This window comes from Tupaia chinensis, unplaced genomic scaffold (genome assembly GCF_000334495.1).
Source record: "Tupaia chinensis unplaced genomic scaffold, TupChi_1.0 Scaffold000234_1, whole genome shotgun sequence".
Taxonomy (NCBI): Eukaryota; Metazoa; Chordata; class Mammalia; order Scandentia; family Tupaiidae; genus Tupaia; species Tupaia belangeri.
In genome coordinates this window covers 3,025,962-3,052,712 of record NW_006159712.1, presented here as the reverse complement: position 1 = coordinate 3,052,712, position 26,751 = coordinate 3,025,962, and the positions used below count along the sequence as shown (strand labels likewise).

Below are 26,751 nucleotides of genomic sequence, written 5' to 3'. Positions count from 1 at the left end.
TCCCTGCTCCACTCCGGGAGAGGAGTGGAAATGCTGCGCCACCCCGCGGTACCGCTCTCTCCTACCCTCCGCATCAATTTCCTGAGCTACCCCAGGAAGGAAAAGTAAGTGTCCCACCCAAAGCCAGGCTCCTTACACGAGTGTTAGGTGTCGGAGGGCAGACAGCTCTCTGGGCACGGCGGTTAAGTGGTTTCCTTCCAGGTACCTGAAAGAGAGGTACAGAGTGACAACACATGGGAAAGACACTGCACAGATTGTCACTTGCTCAGAGAAGGCTTTCTGACCTTCTAGGTAAGTAGGGTCCGTCTGTCCTTCCTTCCTTCCTTCCTTCCTTCCTTCCTTCTTTTTAAATTTAAAAGGATTTTTGCTCTAAGGCACATGTGCTTGCCTGAGACAGCTAGAGAGAAAGTGAGAAATCAACCTCCAGAGAGAATGGCCACACCACAAACCCTTCTTCACACTCTCCCCCAGGGGATCTTGGGCATGAAAGCACACAGGCTTGGCCTGACCCTCAAGCTGCCAGGTCCAGGACTCAAACTGTGATCAGACATCGAGGAGTTCAGCGCCCCAACTACCACGCCACCTGCTGGTCCCAGTGGGGTTTTTCTTTTATTCTCTTATAGCTCTCTGTCTCTACTCCCTTCAGAACACATTTGTCATTTAATATTTATTTGTGTGATTATTCAACTAATGACATTTTCCTCCATAAATTCCATGATGACAGGTCTCTTGTCTAAAATTGACCCCTGCTACATCCCTGAAGTCTTTTTTACAGAGCTGATACAGGAAGTGTTCAATCGATATTTGTTTGATAAATAAAGCTGACTTTATGCTCAACCCTCACAATATCCTGGTATGGCAGGCAATCAGAGAGAAGGAAAGAGAAGTTTAGAGACATGAAAACACTTGCTCAAGATCACCAGCAAGCAAGAGCTTGAGCTCGGGCCATGAGAGAACCAAAGTGACTCCATCTCACGGACACTTGGAGTCCATCTTACATTAAACCTGAGAAAAATCAGCCTTTGTCTTCTTCCATTTTACCATGAGTCTTATAGAATGTAACCTTTTACTTCCCTCACAGTACATTAAGCCCAATGCTTAGCTAATGAAAGTTAACAATAACCTTGCAGGGCCAGCAGGTGGCGCAGTGGTTAAGGTGTTGGAATTCCCACATGGCCTACTGTGGTTCGAGTCCCGGACCTGGAGGTATGCTTTCTCGCTCTCCCTCTCTCTCTCTTTCTCTGGCAAAACTCAAGTGAAAATTAAACAAACAAACAAACACACACACACACATCCTTAAAAACAACAACAATAACAACCTTGCAGTCTTTACAAGTACTGGGCTATGGAGACAGGGAGGGGAAAGGTACCACCAGCCCCCTCTCATACGACCTGCTAAGAAGATTTTACCAGCTTAAGCTTTGCAAGGCCACATCTAGATCTGTCGCTTCTAAACCAGGATGTAACAGTTGTCTCGACTGATTCTATTTTTGCTTTCACTACCTTGTTAGTAGCTGCTTATATTTAAACCCCTTGCTGAGAACTGAAACTAATCATTCTACCCTGCATGCCTGGAACTAAAACTGCCCCTTAAGCAATGACTGCCCCTCTGACACTATCAGGTCTTCTTGCCGATCCCACCCGAAGACAAGGCCAGGCCTCCTCATGATTGTGTCCTAAGATGACGCATGACTTCCCCTTTGCCTCTCTGATAGATGTGCATCCTCACTGACCCCTTCTCCTGTAAGTTTTGTGTCTGGCGCAGAACAGCAGAGAAGATAGAAGACTCCAGTTTGCTCTCTCCCTGGTGCTGGCCTCACCGGAATCCACTCCTCACTCACCAACTCTGGTCTCTGAAGATGGGCTTTCGTGGAGCAGTGAGTGGCATGGACCTGACTTCTGGTCCTCTGGTCTATGGGCACCCTTCCTGTTCTGGCATCGCTAGGAATTGAACCCAGGTCTCTCTGTATCCTTTCCATAACTCCACACAGTATCTACTCAGCTGCCAGAGGGTGGTGGAAGAATGAATTCACGATTCATCTTAAGAATGCTAATTCAGTGTGAAGCAGCTCTGGTGTGCATTTGGAAGCTGAGGAAATGAGGCACACCTGTCACCTGGAGCACTGTGCTATGGTTCTTAGCAGGAGGACCAGATGGCCAGAGGCACAGGGGTTCAGAGAGAGGATGCACCAACAGACGGGGACTCCTAGACAGGCAAAGGCTGGTCTAGACCTGCGAGGGTCACACACTGACCTGCTCTTCCAGGATGAGGCAACCTTCTGGAGACTCGAGTGCTAAGACTGGGGCAGGAGGTCTCCTTGTATACGTGATCGCTGATGGCAGAGGCGGTTGTTCCCTAGAGATCATTACTACCCTCCAGAGGGCACACAGGCCAATGCATTCACTCCTGCCTCTGCTGCAACTGCCTCCTGGGCTTCCTGCCACTCTACGGACAAAACCGTAAAACATCTAAGGTGGCTTACAAGGCCTGCCCGGATCTGCTGGGTGCGTGCCCCTAACAGCTGACAGGCAGGCACTGCTGTCCACTTGTCTAAGAGCGTGCCTTAAACTCCGCGAGAGCAGACTCCAGGTCCAGCTCTTCCCAGCCCCGTGCGGCTCAAACTTCAGCATGCAGGTGAATTGCCTGCGATCTTGCCAAGAGGCAGATTGATCCAGGAGGTCTGGGGAAAGGTGGAAAGCCCACCTTTCTAACAAGCTCCGAGGTGGCACGTGAACTGCTGCTCTGCAGAGTGTGTTTTGAGTCATAGAGTGCTAGCACATTGCTTGGTGTCCAGTGGACCCACCACGAAATGACTGATGGGATAGAAATGGGTTCAAACAGGACATGGGCAAGTTTCTCAATGACCAAACCAGGCTCAGCTTGAAGGACCTTTTTTCATTTTTCTATGCAAAAATGCATCATGACTTTTCCGACCACCCAACATATTACCTTCTTCATTCATTTCAAATGACTCTCTTCCTAGGGCAGGCCCACAGAACACCAGCAGGACCCGATAAGGTCAGTAGGTAGCCATGGCTCATGGAGTTTCGGTCCCTGAGGCCCTTGGCCCTTTTTTGGGTACTCATGATGTACCAAGAGCTATGTGAGGTGCTGGGGGAGATACAAAAACAAACTCAATCCCATTTCTGCCTTCAGGGAGCTCGAGCGGTTGGCCCCAAATTCAGACGCTGTGCTTGCAGGCAGAGGAGCTAAAGAAGGCAGTGGTCCCTGCATTCTCCTGCTGACCACGAGTCTGTACCGAGCAACTGTGGAGTGCCAGGGACCGTGTACACGGGTGACCAAGCAGGCGCGATTCCTGCCTGGGCACGTGCGTATGTAATGAGAGGAGCAGGGAGAGAGGAAGGAGGGGTGTAAGTTACATCTCTTCACTGTAAATTACAACTGCCATCTGTGCTTCGAAGACAGGGGGCAGGGTGCAATGGGGGAGAATGCCAAGGGCCTTACTGCAGAAAATAAAAATGCCTGAGGAGATGATTCTAACGTGAGTGTGGACAGGTGGAAAGGGCAACGCCTTGGAAAGAGCAGGGCAGGAGGGAGAGGGCAGGAGTGCAGTCGGTGCAGGGGCCTGAGCCTGAGTGTTGCACAGGGAAAGGAGGCCCGGAGTTGGAAGTGTTGCGGGCCCAGGGAAGATGCAGGAGAAGGGGTGGATGGAGCTAGGCCCTGGAGATCCTGGTATTCAAAGCAGACCAGGTCCTGCCTGCAGGCAGGTGTAGGCCTTGCTGCAGAGCTTGCTGGTTGCTTCTCAGGACTGTGCTCACCCTCTGGCCGTCCCTGAATGTAAGGCCACAGGGCACTGGCATTCCAAGCCGATACTCACCCTAGCTTCAGCAGAGCAGGGGCCCAGCTACGGGACAGGGAGGCTCTGTGATGGCAGTGAGATCCCAGGGTCTGTGCCAGCTAGAGTCTAGGGGCACAGGCCATGCTGGGCCACCAGCTCACCCCGAAGGAAGTGCTTTGTGGGCAGAGTGGTGTGGAGGGAGGCCTGGAGGCAGGAGCTGGGGGGATGGGCAGGGCCACTGGAGCGGTGCTGGTCCAGGCAGCATGTCTTCTCAGAGAGGCGATTACCCCATTACCCCGAGGGTGGAGGAGCAAGCTGCTGGGGAGGGGTCTGACCTCAGCCAAAGCTCACCCCTCCCATGCTGCTCTTTCTCCAGCTCAGGTTCCATATGATTTGCTACAACTCCCTAGCAAACTCGAGGCATCTAAGGTGAAAACCAGAATCAGATACTGAAACCCCAGGTCTCCTTGCTGGGATGTGTGTAGAAGGCACCAGGAAAAGTGCTTTGGAAGGTGCGGCCCTGGGCTGGGTTTGCTTTGTTCCCCGAGGCCAGTGGGTTAACCTCTCAGGTCGTACGAGGGCATGGATGGTACCTGCTGGCACAGACATTAACCATCCTAGTCCCCACCCTCCCTTGTTCATGTGACATCAAACATCCTCGACCCCTGGTTCCAACCCCACTGGCCTTACCCTTCCTCAAATGCTGCAGCCCCGCGACACAGGGTTCCAGGTCTTTGCCCAGGCGCAGCCGTACCTTTCCTCCTTTCCTGGTTAACAGATGCTCAATTCTCAGCCTTAACGGGACTTGCCTCTGTCAGCTCCCACCCCCACTGGTGATGTTCCAGGTGCCCAAAGCTGTGGGTGTGCTTCCTTGGCAGCATTTAACCCCCGTGGTGACGTCTCCAGCGTGATCGTGTGAACGGGGCAGCAGAACCAAGTTTTGCTCACCATGGCATTCCCTTGCACAGCCCGGCAACAGGAGATGCTCAGAAAACACCAGGTGTGTGATGAAAACCCCAGAGCTCCAGGGTGGAGTTCTGCAGAGCAGAGAGGGAGCTGCTTTCAGTACAGCATGTCCCCTGCGACCCTGCAATGTAGCTCCGAAGATGTGGGATCAAAAGGTTTCACTTTAGAAATGCAGATGTGCTTGTGTGGAAAAGCTCTCTTTGTAGGAGGCCCTTCATGAAAACTCTGAACTCCAAAGTTGCCAGGAGCCTGCAGCCCAGACTCCCCAGAGGCATCCTTTCAGAAGAGTGGCCTCATGCCCCAACAGCCTTAGAACTGCTGGAGCATTTCTGGCAGGTCAACCTTTGCACTGACCTGCATTTAAATGCTGTTTGAGCCCCAGCACAAGCGCACAAGTACACAAATGCCTCACTTGAAAATCCACACAGGTCTCTGTACGTGAGTGTTCTCCATTCCTGATTTGAGCTTTGCAGAGCTAACAGGTACCCTGCAAAGAACTCTGCAAAGAACTCTCGGATGAGCTGAATGGCAAGAGAGGGAGGGCAGCCACCTTCCAGGAGATCCCACCCCAGACCAGGTTTTCCACCAGAGACCTGGAGTGACACGGGCACAGCACAGGAACCAGGCAGCTGATGTTCACATCCTGGCTCCACTAAAAGCTGTGTGATGCTGGGCAAGACACTTAGCCTCTCTGAGCTTGCACGTACTGTTCTGTAAATGGGGTTATAATAATCACAGCCTTGATGTGATTATGAGGAGTAAATGGGGGTCCCTGCATATTGCCCTTGGAGCAGTGCCTGGTATACTCATGTGCAGCACATTTTAAATATACGCACCAACGTTTAGTGAAAAATAACGATCCCTTTGCTGTCTTCCTCCATTCCATTCTAGAGTTATATTTCTTTCTTTTTTTTCCTAGAATTATTTTAACTTTATTTATTATTATTGTTATTATTATTTTTTTAAAAATTGGACCAGAGAACAAAAGAGAGAGAAAGAGAGAGAGACAGAGAAAGTGAGAAAGCAAGCTGCCAGGTCCACAACTCGACTCGAGTTGTGGTCAGCCAGGTGGGAGTCCAACATCTGTAACCACCACACCACCTGCCCCCCCCTCCCCGAGTGATATTTCTAAAGTAAGAATTGAATCGTGCCACTTTCCTGCTTAGAATTCCTCCTTGGCACCTGCATTTCTCCTGGGAAGGAGAATTGCTCCCGCCACTGATAGGAACTTACACGGCCCTCCTCAAGTTTTCGGCATACCCTGTCCTTTTCCTCATTCTGCTTGCTCCCTCTCACATATGACGCCCGCCCCTTGAACGCAAGAGCTTTACAATGGGGCCTTTACAAAACGTACTCGTTTTTTTTCTCTTGGCTGTAGGGCATGTGCACTTGCCAGAGGTTGGGGAGGGGACAGAGTGAGAAATCACCCCCCAGGGGGAAATGGCCACACTGCGATTCCTTTTTCCTCCAGTCTCCTCTTGGAATTTTGGGCATGCATGCAGATGCACCTGGCATGATTTTCGAGCTGCAAGGTCTGGGACTCAAACCAGGCAGCTGGCATGCCATCTGCCAGCCCCAGAACAGGTATTTTCACTCCGTTCTCTCCTTTATTTCCATGGGAAATCCTCTATTTCCTATCTGCAGGGTCCAATCTACTGGCTAGTTTTCTCATCGTCTTCCCCATTCTGCTTCTAGAAAAGGGCCCTCATCTATCGTGCCAGCTGCTTACTCCCCTCCTGTGGCAGTGTCTGTGCCATACACTCAGTGGATACTTGGACGAGAGAAGGGAGCTTTTCCAGCCCCCAGCCGGTGCTTCGGCCTCCCTTGGTCCCTCCCACAGAGCTCTGACTGCCCAGTCGCCCCGAGAAGAGTCCTCTATCAATGCCATCTGCTGAGATCTTCTCTAGGCCAGGGCCTGCGCCAGGACACACAGTGCTGCTGTGCCTACAGTCGGTCAGCTCTCCAAAGACAGGCTCGACCCGCTCCAGCTGCTGGAGGCACGTGGCTGTCTCTCTCCCTGGGCCGAGCAGGGCAAGGATGCAGTCAGTGCAGGCATCGCTGTATCAGTGATCTGGGAGCCCACCCAGGGCGAGGGGCACAGAAGGCAGCAGGCTCTTCTTGGGCAGCAGCTGGTGTTGCTAGAGAAGGGCCAGCTGTCAGGATGGACCAGCCAGGACCAGTGACAGGTACTGACAGCACTGTGGCAGGGCTCCTGGCTCGCCTTCTCCTTGCTTAAATGTAGATGGCAGTTTTCAGAGGCCCCATGGCTGTCTACTGCAATCCCCAAGAAGCCAGGCTGCAGGGCAGAACAAACAGGGACTTGGGCCACTGCGATAGGGAGGCAGTAGCTTTGTGGTTGGGCTGTGGGGTCGGACAGACTTGGCTTGAGTCTGTGCTCTGCTGTGTATTGGCAGTGTGATCTTAAACAACTATGCAAACTTCCTGAGCGTTGGCCACTTTGTCTGCAAAATGGGAATATTTGAAGTTTTGTGGCAGGATTAAATGAGATCTGGCTCACAGTGAATGCTCTAAAAATGGTGGCTGTGGTGGTTTGCAGTGCACACAGGGCATTCTTCCTTGCTTTCTTACAACTTGGAGTAGGGGGCCAGCAAGTGGCATGGAGGTTAAGGTGGCTGGATCCCACATGGCTGACTCCATGGTTCGAGTCCCAGACCTGATGCCTTGAAAACCACACCAGGCCTGTGTGTGTGTGTGTGTGTGTGTGTGTGTGTGTGCACTCCAATTCCATAGAAGAGAACAGAAGAGAAAGGGATTACAGCATTGCCAGCCCCTGGTGGGCGATTTATCACTTTCTCTCCTTCTTTCTCTCTCCTCAGCAAGTGCACGTGCCCTATAGCAGACAAACTAAAACAAAACTCTGTTTCTCTTTTATGCTGCGCTCGCACTTGCACCAATGGCAGCCAGTCGGTGAGGGTACGGGCTGGCCTTGTAATACGATGATTACTGCTGCGCAGAGAGAGCCGGAGCCAGCATGGCCGACTGCAGCTTGAATCCTGGCACTGGAGGCTGGAAAACACACCAGGCACGTGTGCACGTGCACATGTGTGTATGAGTGCTCCTATCCTGATGGGACAGGGAATGAAGGAGAAGGGACTGCAGTGTGCTTTCTCTCTCTCCTAGCGAGGGCACACGCCCTCTAACCAAAAAACAAATAAGTGAAAATCAGAAGGGGGGAAGTAGGGGTGCCGGGCAGAGGTACTGAATGGCTGCGCTGTGGCTACGCTCTTCACCTCTGTGTACTGCAGGTCGACAGAAAGCCAGTCTCACTTAGGAATGTCTGTGACGGGGCCAGCAGGTAGCATAGTGGTTAAGGCATCCCTCAGCGGGGAGGGCCACACTACGATCCTTCGCCATTCTCCTCTCAGGATTTTGGGCATGCACACACATGCACTCAGCATGTTTTTCAAGCCCCTGTGTCAGGGACTTGCACCACACAGGCCGCCGTGTGGGATCCAGGCACCTTAACCTCTGTGCTATGGCTGGCCCCAAGCCTGTTTTCTCATGCTGGCTGGGCTGTTACCAATGAGAGACTTGGGCAAGTGCTTTTACTTCTCTCAAAGTTCCTTATCCTTTAATTACACTTAATTTTGTTTCAGCAGCTGGCAGTTCCACCTGAGACAACCAATGATGCCCGAGGAAGCTGGCAAGCCAGTCCTGGGAACCAGGATCTGGACGTAGTCACTGTTCCCAAACCCGGACTCCAGCCACCGTTGTCTGGGCCTGCCAGCTTCCACTGCGTCCAACACTCATTTTCCTGCCTGGCCTCGCCAGGCCCCCTGCTCCCTGCTGGGGGATGGCCATGGTGCTCTCTGGAAGCCGCCCTGGGTCTGGCAGGGAAGTGCTCTCCTCCGAGTACTGAGGCTTACTATAACTGCCTCCCATTATCCTTGTTATTTCGGTCTTTGTTTCAAGAGCTTTGTGGGAAAGTATCTGCAGGCTTGTTTTCATGGCATTTTCTGCCTTTGACATGTGTCACCTGACACCCCACTGGCCCAGGAAGGACAGTGTGCCTGGGTCATTTTCTGCAACCCCCATTCCAGCCTGGCACAGGGAAAGGACGTGAAACTCACTGCGTAACGTGGCATTTGCTCACGCGGGTAAGGCCATGCCCCTAGCCCAAACCCAGGGTGGACATGAAATTTCTAGAGACAATCACGACACCCCTTCTTCCCTTGGGCTGGTATCACAGGTTCCAGTCTCCCGGAATGCTGGAAAATGCCAGAAGCCACAGCACACACCCATAATCTATTTGCTCATTTAAGAAACCGGCCCTCTCAGGTTCCACCCCGGAGGGGCTGGCAGGGCAAGCCAAAGCAACACTCCTGGAGGAGTCTGGGTCCAATTCTGCTGCTTGTGACTGGGGGTTATTCTAGGCTGGCCCAGGGTGTGGGCTGGGGTCCAGGGAGACAGGGGTCCAGGGAGACAGCGTCAATGTGGTGGCGGTGTGGTTAGTGCTTGGGCACTCTGGGCTTCCGTCAGTCCCTCACCCCGGCTGTGCAGGCTCCCAGCAGAGGGCCTCTGCTCACGCATCAGCATCTGTCAGGGCCCTGCTTTCCCCCTGTTGATGGCCTGCTCTGCCCCTCAGGGAGCAGCTCCAGCCCCACCTGCAGAGAAGCTTCCTCTGAGTGCCACACTGAAGTCCAACCTCTCACCTAGGATGTCCTGGCAACCTACTTTTTCATAGCACCTTTTTAAAGTTTTTGCTATAAAGTCCATAGACTCACCAGAGAGAAAGAGAGAGAGAGAGAGAGACAGAGAGAGAGAGAGAGAGAGAGAACAAACGAACCCTACCCCCAGAGGGATGGCCATGTCCCAATCCCTTTTCCTTTCAGGATTTTGGGCACACATGCACACGTCCTTGGTGTTTTTCAAGCCGCCGAGTCCAGGACTTGAACGTGCTGTCTGTGTGGGATCCAGTGGCCTAACCACCACCACCCGGGCAGGCCCTACTGTAGCATGTTTACGGTTGTCATTTCATATTTCCTTCTGAGATGACTGAGTTGACCTTTCCAATCAGCTGCAGGCCCCTGAATGCAGGCTCCCACTGGCCCTGTCCACCATCGTCCCTCTGGTCTTAGTGCCCTGTAACACAGGCGGTTTCTCATCCACATGTGCTGAGTGAATGCGTGAAGGGGTGAACGAATGCACGTGTGAATGGATGCACGCTTCTCTTGGATGTGCGAGGGTGTATTGCTTACTGGGCTCCAGGTTCACTGCTCCTGGTACATTCTAGAGAGGCTTCTCTCACTGTGAGACTGGGCCTGCCCTTGTGTTTGTGCTTTCCAGAGGGCACTCATAAGGCTTTCTCTGTGGTAGCAAGAGGCTCTCAGGAAGAGAACAGCATCTCCCCCATTTAACTGGGAGCTCCTGGTGCAGGAGCAAGATCCGAGGAGTGCCAGGGCTTGGGCTGTGGAATGTGGAATGAGGCAGCACGTTCTGTGCATGAGCGGGTCTCAGAACTAAGACTTCCTCTGTAAGACACGGCCACACGCTTGGGAGGGTGTTATAGGTGGAGCAGATTGTCTCTGGGAAAGCGTGTTGTAAGCCGCAGTGCCCGCAGGACACATTTTTACAATCTTTCTGCGCTGTCACTAGAATTAGATGTGGGGGTTGCTCAGGAACCAAGGAAGGTAGATGCAGAGCACGGGATTTGGGGGCGATGTGGTGTGGACAAAGCGGTAATATCCCCGCCCCGCTTGCACTCCGGAACATCTTTAGGGAGAGCGAGGTCAGATACCCTCTCTCCAGGGAGAGCGCGGGGAGCCCACCTCCCGCCCCCGTCTCCTGCACTCATGTTGGGTGTCTGGGGGCTCTACTGCTGTCCTACTGGGATCCAGTCAAGGGTCGTATCCCCGGGCAGTCTTGCTCATGATGCTGGGGGCCAAGGGCGAAGGACGCTGGTGGTGCTGAGACTACAGGCGCAGGTGGGTACTCACAGCTCGGTCACGTCCTTGGGCACGCCCCTGGGCAGGGCGCGGAGCCCCTTGTTGCTGCAGCGCACCACCGTCTCCACGCAGGTGCACTGCTCAGGGCAGCGCGGGCCCAGCTGGCAGCTGCTCTCTTCGTTCCCTGTGGAGAGGCCCCATGAGTGTGGTGCAAGACCAGCCCCACTAGGGGGAGCAGGTGAGCAAGGCCAGGGGCGTGCAGCAAAGGCAAGCTCTCCCCTGCGCCATTCTGAGCCAGAACCAGGAATGAGGTTCTCACCACGGATAGTCTCACCCATGGATGCAGCCAGAGGACACATGTCTCAGGGCATGGGAAGGGCTGTCCGCCTTGCTTCATTTGACAAAGTGGCTAACCAAGGTTAACTAGAACAACGGACAGGGGCTGAAGGGATGGTGGGTGGGGCAGAGCCCTGCCTTCCCCCTCCTCGTTCTCCTCTGTCTCCCCTCCCACAACTACACAGTCGTTCTGGGGTGGTGGGCATGTCCCCAGCCCCCATAATACCTTAACCTCAAGTAGTTGGCAAAACAGCTCATCTGTCCCTGGACAGCCCCAAACTGGTCAAGTAGAGCCGTGCTGGCTTGAATCTATGCAAAGATGCCCTCTTGGATCCCGAGACCCAAGTCCCAGATCTCTCCGTGTTTATCTCCCTTAGCCAGCGATGGGGTTTTGCTGGTCCGATTCTTGTGAGAGCATACACTACGCCTCATCATGCCGCGCAGGAAGGTGAGGCTCAGAGCACCCATGCCCAGCTGCATAGGTGGCGTAATGCATAAGGTGCCACGCCATCTCGGGCGCCAAGCTCTCTGTGGACAGGGTAGATTAGCCTAGTCAGCCTAGCGTAGTCTCACAGATGGCAGGTGGTTCCTTTTAATACACAAGCATCTTACAATGAAATCACTCTACTGTATTTTGACAGGTTTCTGACTGACGGAAGTAAAATGACTTCAGAAAGGGCACCTTTCTGTAATGTGCATGAGGGACCGTGTGGGTTACCAGCAGATCCGCAGAGCCCAAAGAGTGGAGTGGAATCGGGTCTCAGGGAGCCTGGACCTGCGGCCACCAGCTGTCCCACTCCTCTCCTATCCTATCCACCTTCCCAGGGACAGCGCTCCCTCCTGGCCCAGCCTTCTCACCATCGCAGGTGAAGTCCTGGATGGCCACATCCTGGATGGGAATCTCCTTGAGAAAGAACGGCTTCTGGCACCTGGGGTTCCCACTGACGATCCGCCTCTTCCTCAGCCACTTGCCGAGCCAGGCCAGGTGACAGTTGCAGTTGAAGGGGTTGGACAGGAGGTTTCTGCAGAGAGAGAACGGCCCGAGTGTTTAGCTTCCTCTGTGGAAGCGGCCTGCTCCGGCTGTAGGGCCCTGCTCCCCAGGGGGCGAGGAGGATGACTAGGAAAGGGGATGCCTCATTCCAGCCCTCTGCTGCCCACGGACATGACCGTGGCCTCTTGCCATGCCCCCCCTCATCTGCGGAGGTGCAGCTGTGTGCACTGCCTGAGTCCCTCAGCAGACATCTCACACAGAGCCTTCACACGAACCATTCTTCCCGCCGGGAAGCCCTCTCTCTACAGCTTGCCTGGCTAGCCCCTCCTCAGCTTCAACACCTTTCCCGAGGAGCTTTCCCTGGGTCCCCATCTGTGTTCAGCCCTGTCCCAGCTCCTCCCTCACTCCCTCCATTCCTTCCATAGCACTCACCGGAGCGTGCAGTGATTGGTTTCTGCACCTGTTCTGCATTTGCTCACACCCTAGACCCCGTGTTCCCTGGGCGCAGGGGCCAGGTCTGTGTCCCTCTGTGCATCAAGAAACTAACACTACATTTTAGACAGCAAATGACCAGATCAACAGCAGGATGAGGGGTGGGTAGCAGCTACTCCTTTTTGACTGTTTATTACAGACTGGACTACCCTAAGCACTTTTACTTTTTATTTTTTGAGAGGTTTTGCTATAGGGTGTGCTCACTCACCAGGAAGACAGAGAGAGACAGAGAGACAGAAAGTGAGAAATTCCCAGAGGGGAATGGCCACGCCACAATCCCTTCTCCTCCATTCTCGGGATCTTGGGCATGCACGCACACACACGTGCCTGGCATGAGTTTAAGCCACTGAGACTGGGACTCGAACTGCTGTTGGCTACATGGGAGTCCACCAACATAGCCACTGCACCAACTGCTGGTTCCTACCCTAAGCACTTTGTAAACCTATTCTCTTCCTCATACTTGCCCCAACAACCCTGGGAAGAAGACAACATTATTCTCAATTCACAAACGAGGAACAGGAAGCTCGGGGAGGTTATATACGTGGGCCAGGCAGTCCTAAGAGGCTGCAGTCTGACACGGCAAGCCGGGGAGTCAGCTGTTCAGGGCTCAAACCCTGCCTGACGCTCCAGAGCTGTGACATTGCCAGGTCACTGCACGTGTCAGGTTGGTTCTCTTCTTCCTTCGTGACTCTGCCTCTCCTGGCCTCTTACATGTCTGGATTCTCAGTATGGAAGCACCTAAGAGGGGCTGGAAACAGGTCCACGCGAACCACCCCACCATTGTTAGCTCCTGCGCCACTGTCCCTTCCTATTGATGTCACTCACTCATTCCATTTCTTCATTTATTCAACAATTACATATTGGCAACTGCTCATGCTCCCGACCCAGACAAAGGACAGAGCAGAGGACAGAGCAGCCATCTATCCCTGTCCTGGAACTTCGATGACGGGAGGCAAATGGTGCAGCTGGCCCTCTGTATCTGCAGGTTCTCTGTCTGTGGACTGAACCAATGGCAGCGTGGAAAACGTGAGGTTGTTGCTGATGTGTACTGTGTGCTGTGCTTAGGCCTGGGGTGGCTGACCGGTACGGAACATGCCCGGACTGTTCTCCTCGTCATGATTCTCCAACTACACAGGGTAACATCTGCAGGAGAGCTCACTTAGCGGCAGAGTTCTGCTCCTAGGACTCGGTCAGTGAGTGAGGAGTAAAGAGGGATGCCTTGTGGTGCGTGGCGGCGTTGCAGGGTCTGTATCTCTGAACAGCTATCACAGGACGCCACACTAGAATCACGTAGTCCCCTCCATACAAACAGCACACGTTAGGTAAGTGCCAGGGAGCGACAAGGCACACCACAGCACAAACCTGCTGTGAATACTACTATGGGCGCACAATAAAGTATACATTTATTTTTTATTGTATTTTCCTAAAGAATTATTTTATTTAACTTTGTTTATCCATTTATTTCTTTATTTTAATTTGACCGGAGAGGAATAGAGTGAGACAGAGAGCAAGTGAGTGAGAAAGTAAGCTGTCAGGTCCGAGACTCGAACTGTGGTCGGCCATGTGGGAGTCCAGCACCTTTAACCACTATGCCACCTGCCGGCCCAGAAGTATAAATGTATAAATGAAATATGTAGTCTTGTGTGATTGCGAATGCTGCATGTAGTACACACTAACCAACTGCGGGAATGAGACAGACTGGGAAGAGACTCACATGGGCTGAGAGATGGGATGCCCTGCACTAGAGCCCTGGCTGTGAGTCCCAGGGGCCCTTAGACACCCAGGTCGTTCGGTGAGGCCTGGCTGCATTTACACAGCGTTTGTCACACGCTGTGTTGGGTATTATAACCTAGAGATGATTCCGGAATCTGGGAGGGTACACACATGTCGTATGGAAACACTATGCCATTTGTATGAGGCCCTTGAGCATCTGTGGATGCAGGCATCCGCGGTGGCTTTGGAATCCCCTGCAGGTACCAGAGGAGGACTGTACACAATTAGCACTAAGTAAGCAAATTACAAGCTATACTAGGAAATGGTTAGTGCTACGCAAAAATGAATGGCAGTAGAGAGACTAGGCCTGGGGAGGACACAGGGGTGGCATAGGGGTGAGGCAGGTGCAGAGGGGGCTGGGAGGAAGGACATTAGGTAGTGGGGTGGCCAGTGCCAACTTCCAAGGTGGGAGTAACCGGGAGTGTGGGAAGAACAGTGAGGAGGCCCGTGGGGCTGCACTAGAGCGAGGGAGGGGACTGAGAGGCCATGAGGACCCTGCTGAAGTGGGGTTCTGGGCCGTTCTGCAACTCTGCTTTTTATCCAGGCTGAGATGGGTGTCTGGGAGCCCGACCACAGGCAGCGACAGTGCAGCAGCAGCCATGGTCTTCCAGCTTTTAAAGGGTTTTAGGCAAAGGGAAAAGATGAGACGGTTCACTAGCAGCTAGGATAACCACACGGAAGTACCCGAGCGGCTGCCAGACTGCCAGGCACTGGGCACATTCTATGCCTCAGGCCTCACTGTGCATTAGGAATGTGAGTGTCGCTCCCCAGCACTGCTCTGAGGTGCATCATCCAGGAGGGAAAACGAAAGCTCACAGAGATGGAGTAAGGACCCACATCTCCCACATGGAGCCAGGATCTGGACTTGGGAAGTTCGCCTCTGCGGTCTTAGCCATTATTCTACATAACCACCCTCACCGATATGGTGAAGTACCCAGCAGGGACACTTATTTGGGTGTCTAGAAAAATGGGTTCAAATTCTGGTTCTGACATTTCACTGAAGCAGCTGTGACCCCTCTTTTGATCCTGTCTGATGGTGTCGCTGGGTGCTGAAGCGTTCCAGTGTCCCCCAAGGCTGTCCTGCAGCCTGCCCTCACGTGTGCTCTCTCGCAGTGCTGTGGCCATCCTGGGACTGCTTAGCCCCATGTATTTGCTCTACTCCAACCAACCGCAAGGCCTCTGCGCATGTTCTTTCCCTGAAGGAACCACTTCCTCTTTTCTTCAACAAGCTAACTCCCACTTTCCTCCCAGAACACAGCTCCGGTGTTCCTCAGCAAGGCCTGTGTGGCTAGGTTTTCCTAGCACTGCGGCCCTCCTCTCTGAGGCGATTCATTAGCTTTGAGCTCCAGGAAGGAGGACCGGGTCTGTGTATTCTCAGCACACAGATGGGCCTGGCACATGCGGGGAGTCTAACCAATGTTCAGAAAGTGGACAGATGGATAGACGACCTTGGTCAAAGACAGCAGGGAGCTGGGAGGGGAGAGGTCTGCAGAGACGCCCAGAGTGGCAGTGAATTCAGGAGAACTTACATGGTGGACAGGGAGACAAGTGTGGTGAAGGCGCCGGGGGTGATGGTGGTGATCCGATTGTCGTAGAGGGAGAGCAGCCTCACTGAACTCAGGCCGGCAAATGTGTCATTGCCCACACAGCTGATCAGGTTACTCCGCAGCATCCTGCAGGGAGAGGGTGGGGTTGAGGGAACAGAGACATTACCCTTTCATTTCTCAAACAATACCACAAAGGCAATGGCGCGTGTGCGTGCATGCGTGCGTGCGTGCGTGCACAGGTGCATGCTTTTGCCGGCTCCTGAGCCCCATCTGGCCATGTTGCTCAGGCTTTCTGTGTGTGAGCAGGGCCTGGATCCTCACTGCGGCTGTGTAAGAATGTGTGGGATTCTCTTTGTGCATGCTTTATTTACTGTGCAAGCATGCGTCCTGCATATATGTGTGTGTATATGTGCATATTGCATGGTCGTTAGTGTGGGCATGTGTATTTCTGGGAGAAGAAGGGAGAATCAAGAAGTGGCAGCAGTGGGCTGGTGGCGTGGTGGTTAAGGAGGCCGGATCCCACATGGCTGACGGCGTGGTTTGAGTCCCAGACTTGGTTGTTTGAAAACCATGCTGGGAGCACATGCCTGCCTGCCCAAACTCCTGAGAGGAGAATGGAGGAGGGACTGCAGTGTGACCAACCCCCCAGGGGTGATTTCTCACTTTCCTTCTCTCTCTCCAGCAAATGCACATGGCTGTGGGCAAATCAGAACAGAAGCGGCAGCTCGTGTGTCTCTCTCGTTCGTGTCTGTGGTTAGTGCTGTTGCGTGTGTCTGCCATTTTGTGTACGTATCTACATCCCTGTAATGTCTGTGGGTAAACGTGTGCCTCATCAGCATGCCTCTGGTCCATGCGCTCCACATGTGCCTACGCTAGAGGATGGCTCAGAGGGTGCTGTGTGTGCTGAGGGTGCCCAGTATGCCAGGTGCTTTCCCATCAAAGGCTGGGAAACGTCTCGTGGCTCTGGTTCCAGAGAGGAAGAAATTTAGCAAGGAGGCTAGCGCCTGGGTCCCGTGAGCCTTCGTGGTTGCTCTAGTTCCCCTGGACCATACCCTCCCCAGCTCCCTCCAGGCCTGGGTCCAGGCCCTGGGTACTCACAAGGTCTTGAGGCCACTGAGGCCACGGAACATGCGCCCGTGCACCGTCTCCAGCTGGTTCCCCGTCAGCATCAGCTCCTGCACACTGGCAGCGCCGTCGAAGGTACCTTCTCGCACCTCCTTGATTCTGTTGTTACTCAGGTTTCTAGAAAATGGGATAGGATGAGGGAGAATAAAGGGGGGCAGGCGGCCAGGATGCAGGGAGGGAATCACTGGCCCTATAGCCAGGTAGGGACTGTCAAGGGCCCCTTGCATTGAGGACCAGATGGCTGGGGGAGCTCAGCACAGGCTCCCTGATGCTCTGTCTTCACACTTGTGCCCTGGGAGTGGGGACTCCAGCCCCGCCCAGGTGGCTACCTTTGTGAAATAGAGTCTGTGAGATGTGAAGCCTTTTCAGTGTAATCCTCTCTTCATTGCCCTGGGGGCTAGCAAATTGTATCTATTTATTTAGAGAGTGATGCTTTTGCTATAGGGTGCGCACAATTGCCAGAGAGACAGAAAGCAAGAAATCACTCCCTGGGGAGGTGGCCACACCACAATCCCTTCTCCATTCTCCTCTCAGAATTTTGGGCACACGTGCACACAGGTCTGGTGTGAGTTTTAAGCTGCTGGGTCTGGGACTCGAACCGTACTCAACTACATGGAGTCCAGCAATGTAACCATTATGCCATCTGCTGGCACCGCAAATTGTATTTTTAAAAATATAATTATTTATTTAATTTTATTTATTATTATTTTTCTAATTTATTTTCTATTAATTTCCTAATCGGGCACGTACCTCACCAGAGAAACACACACACAGAAAGAGAAAGCAAACTGCCAGGTCTGGGACTTGAACTGAGGTCGGCTATGTGGAACTCCAGCTCCCTAGCCACCATGCCACCTGCTGGTCCTGGGGACTAGTAAATTTAAAACTGTAATTTGCAAACTCTTTTCTTTTCAGTAGATAATCTCACCAAGCACTAATTCTCAAGGGGTAGTGGGAGAATACAGAACAAGACGCCATCCCAGCGGTGGGACACTTGCGGAACTTCTGGCTCTCTCACCAGAGCCTGGTAGAAATAGAGGTATCACTCACCGAGAGCCTGTTATGTCCTGGGCACCACATGGCGCTGTGGCCAGCGAAATCCCAGCACACCCTTAGACAATGCCCATTTTCTGGATGAGGGTACTGAGGTGCAGCGAGATGAAGTGGCGTGCCCACTGGGACAGCTGAGCACCGCGCTTGGAGCACCCGGTTTTCTGGCACACTCAGGGTGCCTCACTGAACCGCCTCTTTCATAAGCAATATTCCTTTGGTGAGACGGATACTTGCCCTCTTCCATTACTGCTCTGCAGACTCAGGATTTGGAATACCGTGCTTTCTCTAAATGTGCTGGGTCCTACCGAACCCTGAGCACCACCACGTGACTTCCGCTGAGCTCCCAGGCTCCTCCCTCCGATGCCCAATGCTGACCCCAGGGCACAGGCTCCTCCCTCCGATGTCCAGTGCCCACCCCACACCGCAGCCTGACCAGAGATCTTAACAGCAAGCAGATCCCGGGGAGCCGCTTGCGCTGTGAGTTCTGGGTCCTCCCCGGCAGGTGAGGAACAGGAACCTGCAAGGACTATCCACATGTCCAGACTGAGCGCGCCCCTGGCTGGCCAGCTGGCACTGAAGAAGCTAGTTTCCATGAGCTCAGGGAAGAGTCCAGCCTTGTGTCAGGGCCTTGCACAAGACCGGCTTCTGAGAACAGGAAATACCGCGGGTGGGGAGGGGGCCTGCCGCTTTGCTGAGCATGCCAGAACGGGGGGGCCCTCGGGGATGCTGCAGGTGCCCCGATTTGACATAGGAATCCTGAGACCCATCAGGCACTGTTCCGGTCACAGAGCATTGGTAGGGAGTGGCCCACAGGACCACACCAACGGTCCTGGGTACTTCTGTTCCTCCCAGGCTCCCCCTACATGAGCTCTGGACCGACCCAGCAGGAGGCAAAGCCTCCTTTAGGGACTGACTTGGAGCCAGTGATGGCAGCACCTGGCCTCAGTGTAGGCTATGTCCCCTCTTCCTAAGGAGACCAGCCCCCAGGTGGGGCAGTGGTGGCCCCTGGTGCAGGCGTGGAGGAAACAGAGGCTGCCTCAGTCTCCTTCCCACTGGCTGCCCCCTCCCCGCTCTCCAGTCCTTCCTCGTCCTGCCAGGGGAACAGGAGCAAATGCACCCCAGGAGCCCTCGCCCGAGGTCTGAGAGTCGGGAGACTCTGGGACTGGATTTCTGCTCCTTCCTGGCTCTCCTTAAACTCAGCTGGTTTTCCTATAAATCCTGGTAGCCCTGGCCCAGGATAACCCAGGAATGAAGGTAATGCACTGGGGAGACTGCAAATTACCCCAAAATTAGACGTGGGAGGAGAGATAAAGGCTCTCCCAGTAGCTATAACTCACCCAAATGCTGGAGGAGAAGGATTTTGCTCCCAAGAGCTGGGCTTCTTGGGGGATTAAAGTACATGGGACAGGCAATGAAGATGAGTTACAACTGCGATGAAGTGGGAGGGTGCCCATTTCCTGACATCTGTTTCTTTAAACGAGCAAAATTAACATCACATTACTGTAAGGTTTGTGAATTGGATTTTCTCAGGCTGGGAGAATGGAAAACAGAAGGAGACTAAAAAAGGGGTAGAACTTTCTGTTTTTTTCGGGCTGCTGCTCTCTCCCTCTAGCACAGCATTGCAGGCAAGCACCCCAGAAATGAAACTTAGTGCAGGGGTTTGCAAGAATTCTGTCACGTTCTCAAGGCACTATCTTCCTGATGAAGCCCCAGGACCCAGGAAACCCTGAAATGTAAAACTGGGACCACTGGGGGCCTCTCTCCACCCTTGTCTCTGCAGTCCCACCTGAAGGAAAACTGCTTTTGTGTGGCTTTGACTTTGAAGGATTGGGTGGGGTGACCCTAGAGGACCAGCTCTGGAGACTCTCACCCCAGAGCCCAGGTTGGTATGGAGGGGTCTTGGCCCCACTGCCTCTGAAGGCTCTGGGCATAGCTTCCAGACCTTTCCCAAGTGCTCCTGCCCAAGAAATCCTGCGGCCTCTGTAGGATGGTAGTTCACCTGGCCACTTCTGGAAAGCGAGAGTCCTACCAAGTAAGCCCTGCTTTCTCCTGGGTGCATGTCTTTTCTGGTTTGTAGGATGTAAGGAAGGAGCTATAATCCTGTTTAAGGGCCAGTGTGAGATGGACATGCAGGAGGCAGAGAGCTATGTGGCTACTTCCGGGAACTCAGGGCTTGGGATCATGACGGAGCATGTGTTCCGTCATGTCTCAGAGCAGGGAGGTCCTGCCTGCCTTCTTACAGGGTGGAAACTAAGTTAAGCTAAGCTGGGCTTGCAAGCTTGAGTGTCCACAGGGTCCAGGCAGGTGACTCGTTGGTGACCAGAAGCAGGCCCAGTGGGGGCAGAGGTGACCAGGAAGCAGCTGCTCCTCAGTTTGTCCCAACCACAGTGATGTGGGGATCTGGACCAGCTCTGCCAGACTGTCTGATGTTCCAAGAGATGCCAGAAATTAAGATTTTTTGTTTCTATTACAATTCCTGATTTTGTTTGCTTTTATTCACAGTAGAATGCATACATGACAAGGGTGGAGGAGCAAGATGAGCATCCTCCACAGGGCCTGGTCACACCGCAACCCCCTTCCTTCAGTCCTCCAGCCCGCCATGATCCTGGGCATGCGCTAACACATCTGACACGTTTTAGGCCAACCAGGCCAGAGAGGTGGTTGGTATTGGCCTTCAGCTGTGCTGTCCAGTATGCTGACTGCCACAGAGGCTAGTCCAAAACTTCTAATGTTTAAAAGTGGACAGGCTAGTGCTTAAGTGCTGTGTGCTGGGAGCCAGATCCCACACGATCAACCATGGTTCAAGTCCCAGCCCTGGTCCCAGCACCTTGAAGGGCACACTGGACTTGTGTTGTGTGCATATGTGTCCAAGATCCTAATGGTTGGAAAAACAGAAAAGGGATTTTTGGCCTGACCACACCACATTGGGGAGAGTTTTCTCTCTCTCTGGCGAGTGCATGCACCCTCTGGTCATTAAATAAATAAGCAGGCAACTAATTTATATTCAAAATATAGCCACTACCCATAAATCTAACTGTGCACCTGGTTTTGGCTAGAGGCCCACCAGTGTTCAGACTCTGGCTGAGTTTCTTCCTCAGCAGAACTGACCAGGAAGTCCTTCCAAGAGAGGCTGAAAGGCACTCTGAATAGATGTCATTTCGAATGTCACACTGAGTTGCCACAGTACTAATAACACTTTACAAGAACCCAGTGCATGTTTTTGTCTGCACCCCTTACACGTGACACTCGTGGTAATCCCGAGGAGGAGAGGCTTAACCTCCTTATTTCTCATTGAAGGGAAGGACGCAGAGGTTCAGAGGGACACAGCAGAGGCTAACCACCTCACTCTTCATGTGTTCTTCTTTGCCCAAGAGCCATGGAAGGGCAGATTCAAGAATAGGTCACCTTTGGGTTCTAGTTCCAAAGTCCTTGAAGAAGCTTAGCAGACTCAGGTATGGGCACAGCTGGCTTTTCATACTCTGCTGGGCAGAAATCCAGACTGACCTCTATGGAGGTGTAAGGGTGGCGATGGGCCCCAGAGCACAAGGATCCTTTCCTTAACAAAAAGCATGACCATCAAGTTACTTAAATCGGCTGTTGTAGCTGGTGGACTTCAGGGCCTGACAAGTCAAATGGAATCATTCGGTTGGCTGGCTGGTATTATACACACGGACTTATGCACGCACACACACATGTATTTACTCTCTTCAGATGAGGCTCACCTGCGACCTGCACTGTCACCACGCCTGGCTTCTGGCTCTGCCACTTGACTTTTGACTTTGGATAAAAGTACTTCACTTCCTAGTTCAGCTTCCTAATTTGTAGAATGAAGCAATCTCAAAGCGTTTTTGTTTTTCTTGGTTAAGGGTGAGTTAGCATCAGTGCTGGCTGATGTGTTTAGAAAGTGTCAGCTGTTGGCTTTTACAACTGCAATGGCCTTGCGCCGGCCACGTTCCACGCTTGTGTGAGTCCACAGGCTCCTGAAAGTTCGGAGTGTCTAGCCCTGCTGTAAATACATAACCAGCTACTCTGGGCCTCTTGACCCAGATGCCCTCTCATCTTCCTCCACCCTCTTCCCCTAGAACCATGGCCAGGGGCCGAGTCTTCTGGCTTAACAGCAGTTCTCTATTATCCATGGTTTCATTTTCTGTGATTCGTTACCTGAGGTCAACAATGTCTAAAAATAGGGGAGTACAGTATGAGCAGATGTATTTAAAAAAAAAAATTGCCAAGAAATGTGTGTGTTTGCTGGGGAGAGACAGAGGAAGAAGAAGGGAGGGAGAGATGGAGAGAGGAAAAGAGGGAAAGAAAAAAAAAGAGGGGGAGGGAGTGAGAAAGTGCCCCCTAGGGAAGATGATCAAGCCCCAAATCCCTTCTTCTCCACTGTCCTCTTGGGATTTTGGGCATACATTCACACATGGCCAGAGTATTTTTCTTTTTAAAATTTGCTTTAGGGTATGTCTGGAGGGACGGGAGTGGGAGGGTAGGGTAGGGTGTGGGGAGAGGCCTGAGTAGCATCAGGGAACTCCAGATGCCCACAGGCCTAGAAGGCCTCTGCCCTCCTTTTCTGCAGGAGACTGAAGGGAGGGAGCATGGGGGCCAAGGAAAAATAGTTACAATCAGTTTCATTATTCATGTGCTTGTGCTAAAACCACCCCTGGGGGCATGGCTACACCTCTGTCCCTTTTCCTCCATTCCCCTCTCGGGATTTTGGTCATGCACACAAATGTCTGGCATGTTTTTCAAGATGCTGGGCCTGGAACTCAGACGGCAAGCTTGACCACGTGGGACACGGCCTCCTTAACCTCCACGTCACCTGCTGGCCCAGACCAGCTATTCTGAGGACGGGATGAAGACCACCTTCACTTGCCTTTTTATTACAGTATAAGGTTATATCTGTGCTATTTTATCATTAGTTGTTGCCATGAACCTTTTACTGTGCCTAATTTATAAACTCACATGTGCCCTGTGGATAAGGGGGAGACCAAAAACTTTTCCTCAAGGTGACTTCTTTTTTAAAGATATTTTTCTATTTTTTTTTTTAATTCATGATAGTGGATATATATATATATATGAGTGAGAGAAAAAAGTCCCCTCCACAAAGTTGGGTGACACTGTAATCTTCTTCCAGTCCAGTTCATCAGCTCACTGGATCAGTGGGCCTTGGGCACTTGTGTGCAGCTGGTGGAGTTCAGGCTAGTGGGGCTGGGGATTTGAACGCAGTCACCCCGTGTGGCTTCCAGCACTGCAGTTTGGTATGGTGCTGCCTATACCACCAGAGCTGGGCCTCAAAGTCACTTCTGATCCTCATCTTGCGTGGCAGATGGATTTATTTCTATTATGCAAATAGTACAACTAAGGCTTGGAAAGGCTGAGAAAGAAAGGAAAAGAGGGAAAGAAAAAAAAAGAGGGGGAGGGAGTAAGAAAGGAGGGAGCATGGGGACCTCGCACCACACGGCTGAGGAGGGCAGAGCTGGACTAAGAATGAACACATTCTTCCCCAACACCTGGCTTTCTGACTGTTCTTGAGAAGTGGGGTATTGGGACCAGTAGTTAGCGTAATGGCTATGTTGCTGGACTCCCATGTAGTCAACCGTGGTTCGAGTCCAGAACCCGGTGGGTTTAAACTCATGCCGGGCGTGTGTGCGTGTGCCCAAGATCCTGAGAGGAGAATGTAGGAGAAGGGATTGCGACGTGGCCATCCCTCCTGTGGGTGATTTCTCGCTTTCTGTCTCTCTGTCTCTCTCTGTCTTTCTGGCAAGCGCACACGCCCTATAGCAAAAAAAAAAAAACAAAAAAAACAAAAAACAAAAAAACAAAAAACAAAAAAACAAAAATCTCAAAAAACAACAACAAAAAGAATAAAAAAGAAGTGGGGTATTTGGTGGCTCTGGCTTTCTTGCTAGCATAGCAACTACTGGGATGAGCTCAGTGACATCTGCCCCTTGGGTTGAGGTCTGGGCCTACATTTGGCTGCAGTCCCAGCACTCCCTTTGGTCGCTCGGTTGCCGAGACTAGAAGTTGGCTGCTGTTTATGTGTGTGCACTGTGGTTCGTGTGTACAAAAACAATTCTCTGCACTCAGTGTCTCTGTCAAAAGTGGCAAGATGGAAAACAGAAAGATGTAAGTGCTTGAGTCTCACCCAAAATTAAAGAGTGAATATTTCTTTGCAAAAACAAAGACTACCTGATTTTTATTGGACAAATGTGCATTTGGCTGGCTTGACTCATTTTAACTCCTGCTTCATGGCATTTTCTATCTCGAGCTTCAATAACGTGCATCTCTCTGGTATGAGTTAGAAAGAACTCTCCTGGCAGGAGCTGGGTGATGCTTGTGCTAGGGCCCCGAAGGCAGCAGGCTGCTAGACCTCAGTGACAGTCGCGCTCCTCGCTGGATCCCATGTGTGTCCCTTTCAGCTGACCCTCAGAGTGCTCTCCACTACTCCCAGATACATGGCTGCAGACAGGGAGGCCCGAGCGGCACCAGGGAACCCCAGATGGCCACAGGCCTAGCAGGCCTCCGCCCTTCTGTTGGCAAGAGACTGAAGGGTCAGAGCATGGAGGCCAAGGAAAAATACAGCTATGGCAGTCTCATTACTCATGGTGGCTAAGCTCTACTGACGATGAATTCATGAGAGCCAAGCCATGGCTCCCAGGGCAAAAACGGGGCTAGGATCCTCGGGTCACAGCGCAGCCATCACCTGGTCAACACACAACCCTGCTTCATGTGTGTTCTGTTCGACGGCACCCGTTTCATGTATGTTGCTGCTTCACTGAACTCAGAGCCAGTGGACCTGAACTCGCGCCTGAACAAAGCTCGCTAACACACGTGTGCGCTCTGTAAGGCACGGCACAGCACGGGATGGGGATAGCGCTTCGGCGTTCCACTTGGAGGCTGTTTTAAACAGCAAAGTCACCAGCAGGAAGCACGAAGCCACCAACTAGGTGCTGCTAAATAAACGGTGGGGAGACCACTCGTTTACAGTATGGGAGCCGAGACAAGGAGGCAGAGCACCGCCTTGTTTGAGCTCCGCTGGGGACTTGTGAGTAGGGTGAGCCGGCTTTTTACACGGCTCCATGAGATCGTGAAGGATGCGCGTGCTGATTCCAGATCATAGATACATTTTAGTGAGTAATTCACGAATACCAGATCTGCGAATAATGAGGACTGGGTTCCCCTCGTTCCAGGGGCAGGCCGGACTCTAGGGGCAGCAGATACGAAGTGGAGGGGAGGGGTGGAGGGACCTCTGAAACAAGAGTGCCCAGGAATCAGATGGCCAGGGCCCCCCTCTGGACTGTACCTCTGCTGGGGTCCGGGGAAGGGGAGGAGGAAGCAAGCCCTACCTTAGTGACCATAGAGGGACCCAGCCTGAATGGCAGCCTGACGTTTATTGGCCGCATGGTCCTACGAAAGCCACAGAACTTCTGTGAGCCTGGCTTCCTCACCTAACTAAGGGCAAGGTGAAGCCAGCACCAGCCAGGTGGGTGAGGACGAGGAAGAGCATGTGTGACGCAGGAGCGTGGCCCCGGCCCAGGACCGGTCAGAGACAGCAGCATTATTCTCATTGTCTTGCTGATGTGGCCTGAACTCCTAGGCAGGGGGAGGGCAAGTGACCACAGCTGGCCCTGGCAGTGGAGAAGCCAGACCACACTTGGACCCTTGGCACTCTCGGACTGAGACTCAGTGTGAAGACAGTGGCATTTTCACCCTGATGGACTTCCCTCACACAGAGGCCTTTCGATTCTGTGTAAAAATAGACCTTTAAGCTGTCACCTCATAGAAACTGCCAGATAACACGCACCCCAGACACCTGTGCCCCCCTCTTGTCCTTACCTTGGGGTAGATGCTGGATGGGGGTGGGGTGGGGAAGAGCAGAGAGGGCACGGACGCGGGGTGGGGGTGAGGGGTGCATGCTCTGTGTAACACTTGACGAGTTCAACAGCGAAGCTCCACTGCTCCGGTCTCTGCGCACGTGTCCTGTTTCCCAGCACAGGCCACAGTGGGGTCAGGAGGCCGAGGGGGCCGTAGTAGAGGGTGAGGCGATGCACAGTCCTGGCGCCCCTGAGGCTGGACCGCAGGCCTGGCCAGGGGGCAGAGGCTGCTGCCAACTCCCTGAGCTGACTTACATTTTCCGCAGGTTGGGCAACTTCTTGAAGATGCCGGTGGCCTCTAGAACGGCTATCTCGTTGTCATTCAGTCGCCTACGTGGGAGTGACACAGAAGAAGGTGGGGTGAGGGAACCAGCAGTTAGCGTAATGGCTATGTCGTTGGACTCCCACATAGTCGACCGCGGTTCGCGTCCCAGACTCGGTGGCTTAAAACTCACGCCAGGCGTGTGTGCATGCGTGCCCAAGATCCCTAGAGGAGAATGGAGGAGAAGGGATTGCAGCGTGGTCATCCCCCCTGGGGGGGTGATTTCTCGCTTTCTGTCTCTATGTTTCTCTCTGTCTGTCTGACGAGCGCACGCTCCCTATAGCGAAAAAAAGAAAAAAAGGGATCAGCAGTTAGCATAATGGCTATGTCACTGGACTCCCACGTGGTCGACCGCAGTTCGAGTTCCGGGACCCGGTGGCTTAAACTCATGCCAGGCGCATGTGCGTGCATGCCCAAGATCCGGAGAGGAGAATGGAGGAGAAGGGATTGCGGCGTGGCCATCCCCTCTGGGGGGTGATTTCTCGCTTTCTATCTCTCTGTCTCTCTCTGTCTGTCTGGTGAGCGCACGCACCCTATAGCAAAAACCTCTCATAAAAAAAGAAAAGAAG

At 52.8% G+C, this 26,751-nt stretch overlaps 1 protein-coding gene across 5 annotated transcripts in view; it reads right to left on the bottom strand.

Annotated features, from left to right (window-relative positions):
* The window catches only part of SLIT3 (slit guidance ligand 3), a 782,476-nt gene that overhangs the window by 63,955 nt on the left and 691,770 nt on the right, over nt 1-26,751 (bottom strand). For all 5 annotated transcript variants that reach the window (XR_003549377.1, XM_027771828.1, XM_006148363.3 and 2 more), the window contains exons 16-21: nt 26,116-26,190; nt 16,910-17,053; nt 15,794-15,937; nt 11,867-12,030; nt 10,724-10,856; nt 137-205 (exon numbers count right to left, since the gene is read on the bottom strand). Coding sequence is in view for 4 of the 5 variants with exons in the window: in XM_027771828.1 (XP_027627629.1) it covers nt 137-205; nt 10,724-10,856; nt 11,867-12,030; nt 15,794-15,937; nt 16,910-17,053; nt 26,116-26,190 (729 nt within the window). In the remaining variant the exon portion in view is untranslated. The remainder of the gene's footprint in view (nt 1-136; nt 206-10,723; nt 10,857-11,866; nt 12,031-15,793; nt 15,938-16,909; nt 17,054-26,115; nt 26,191-26,751) is intronic.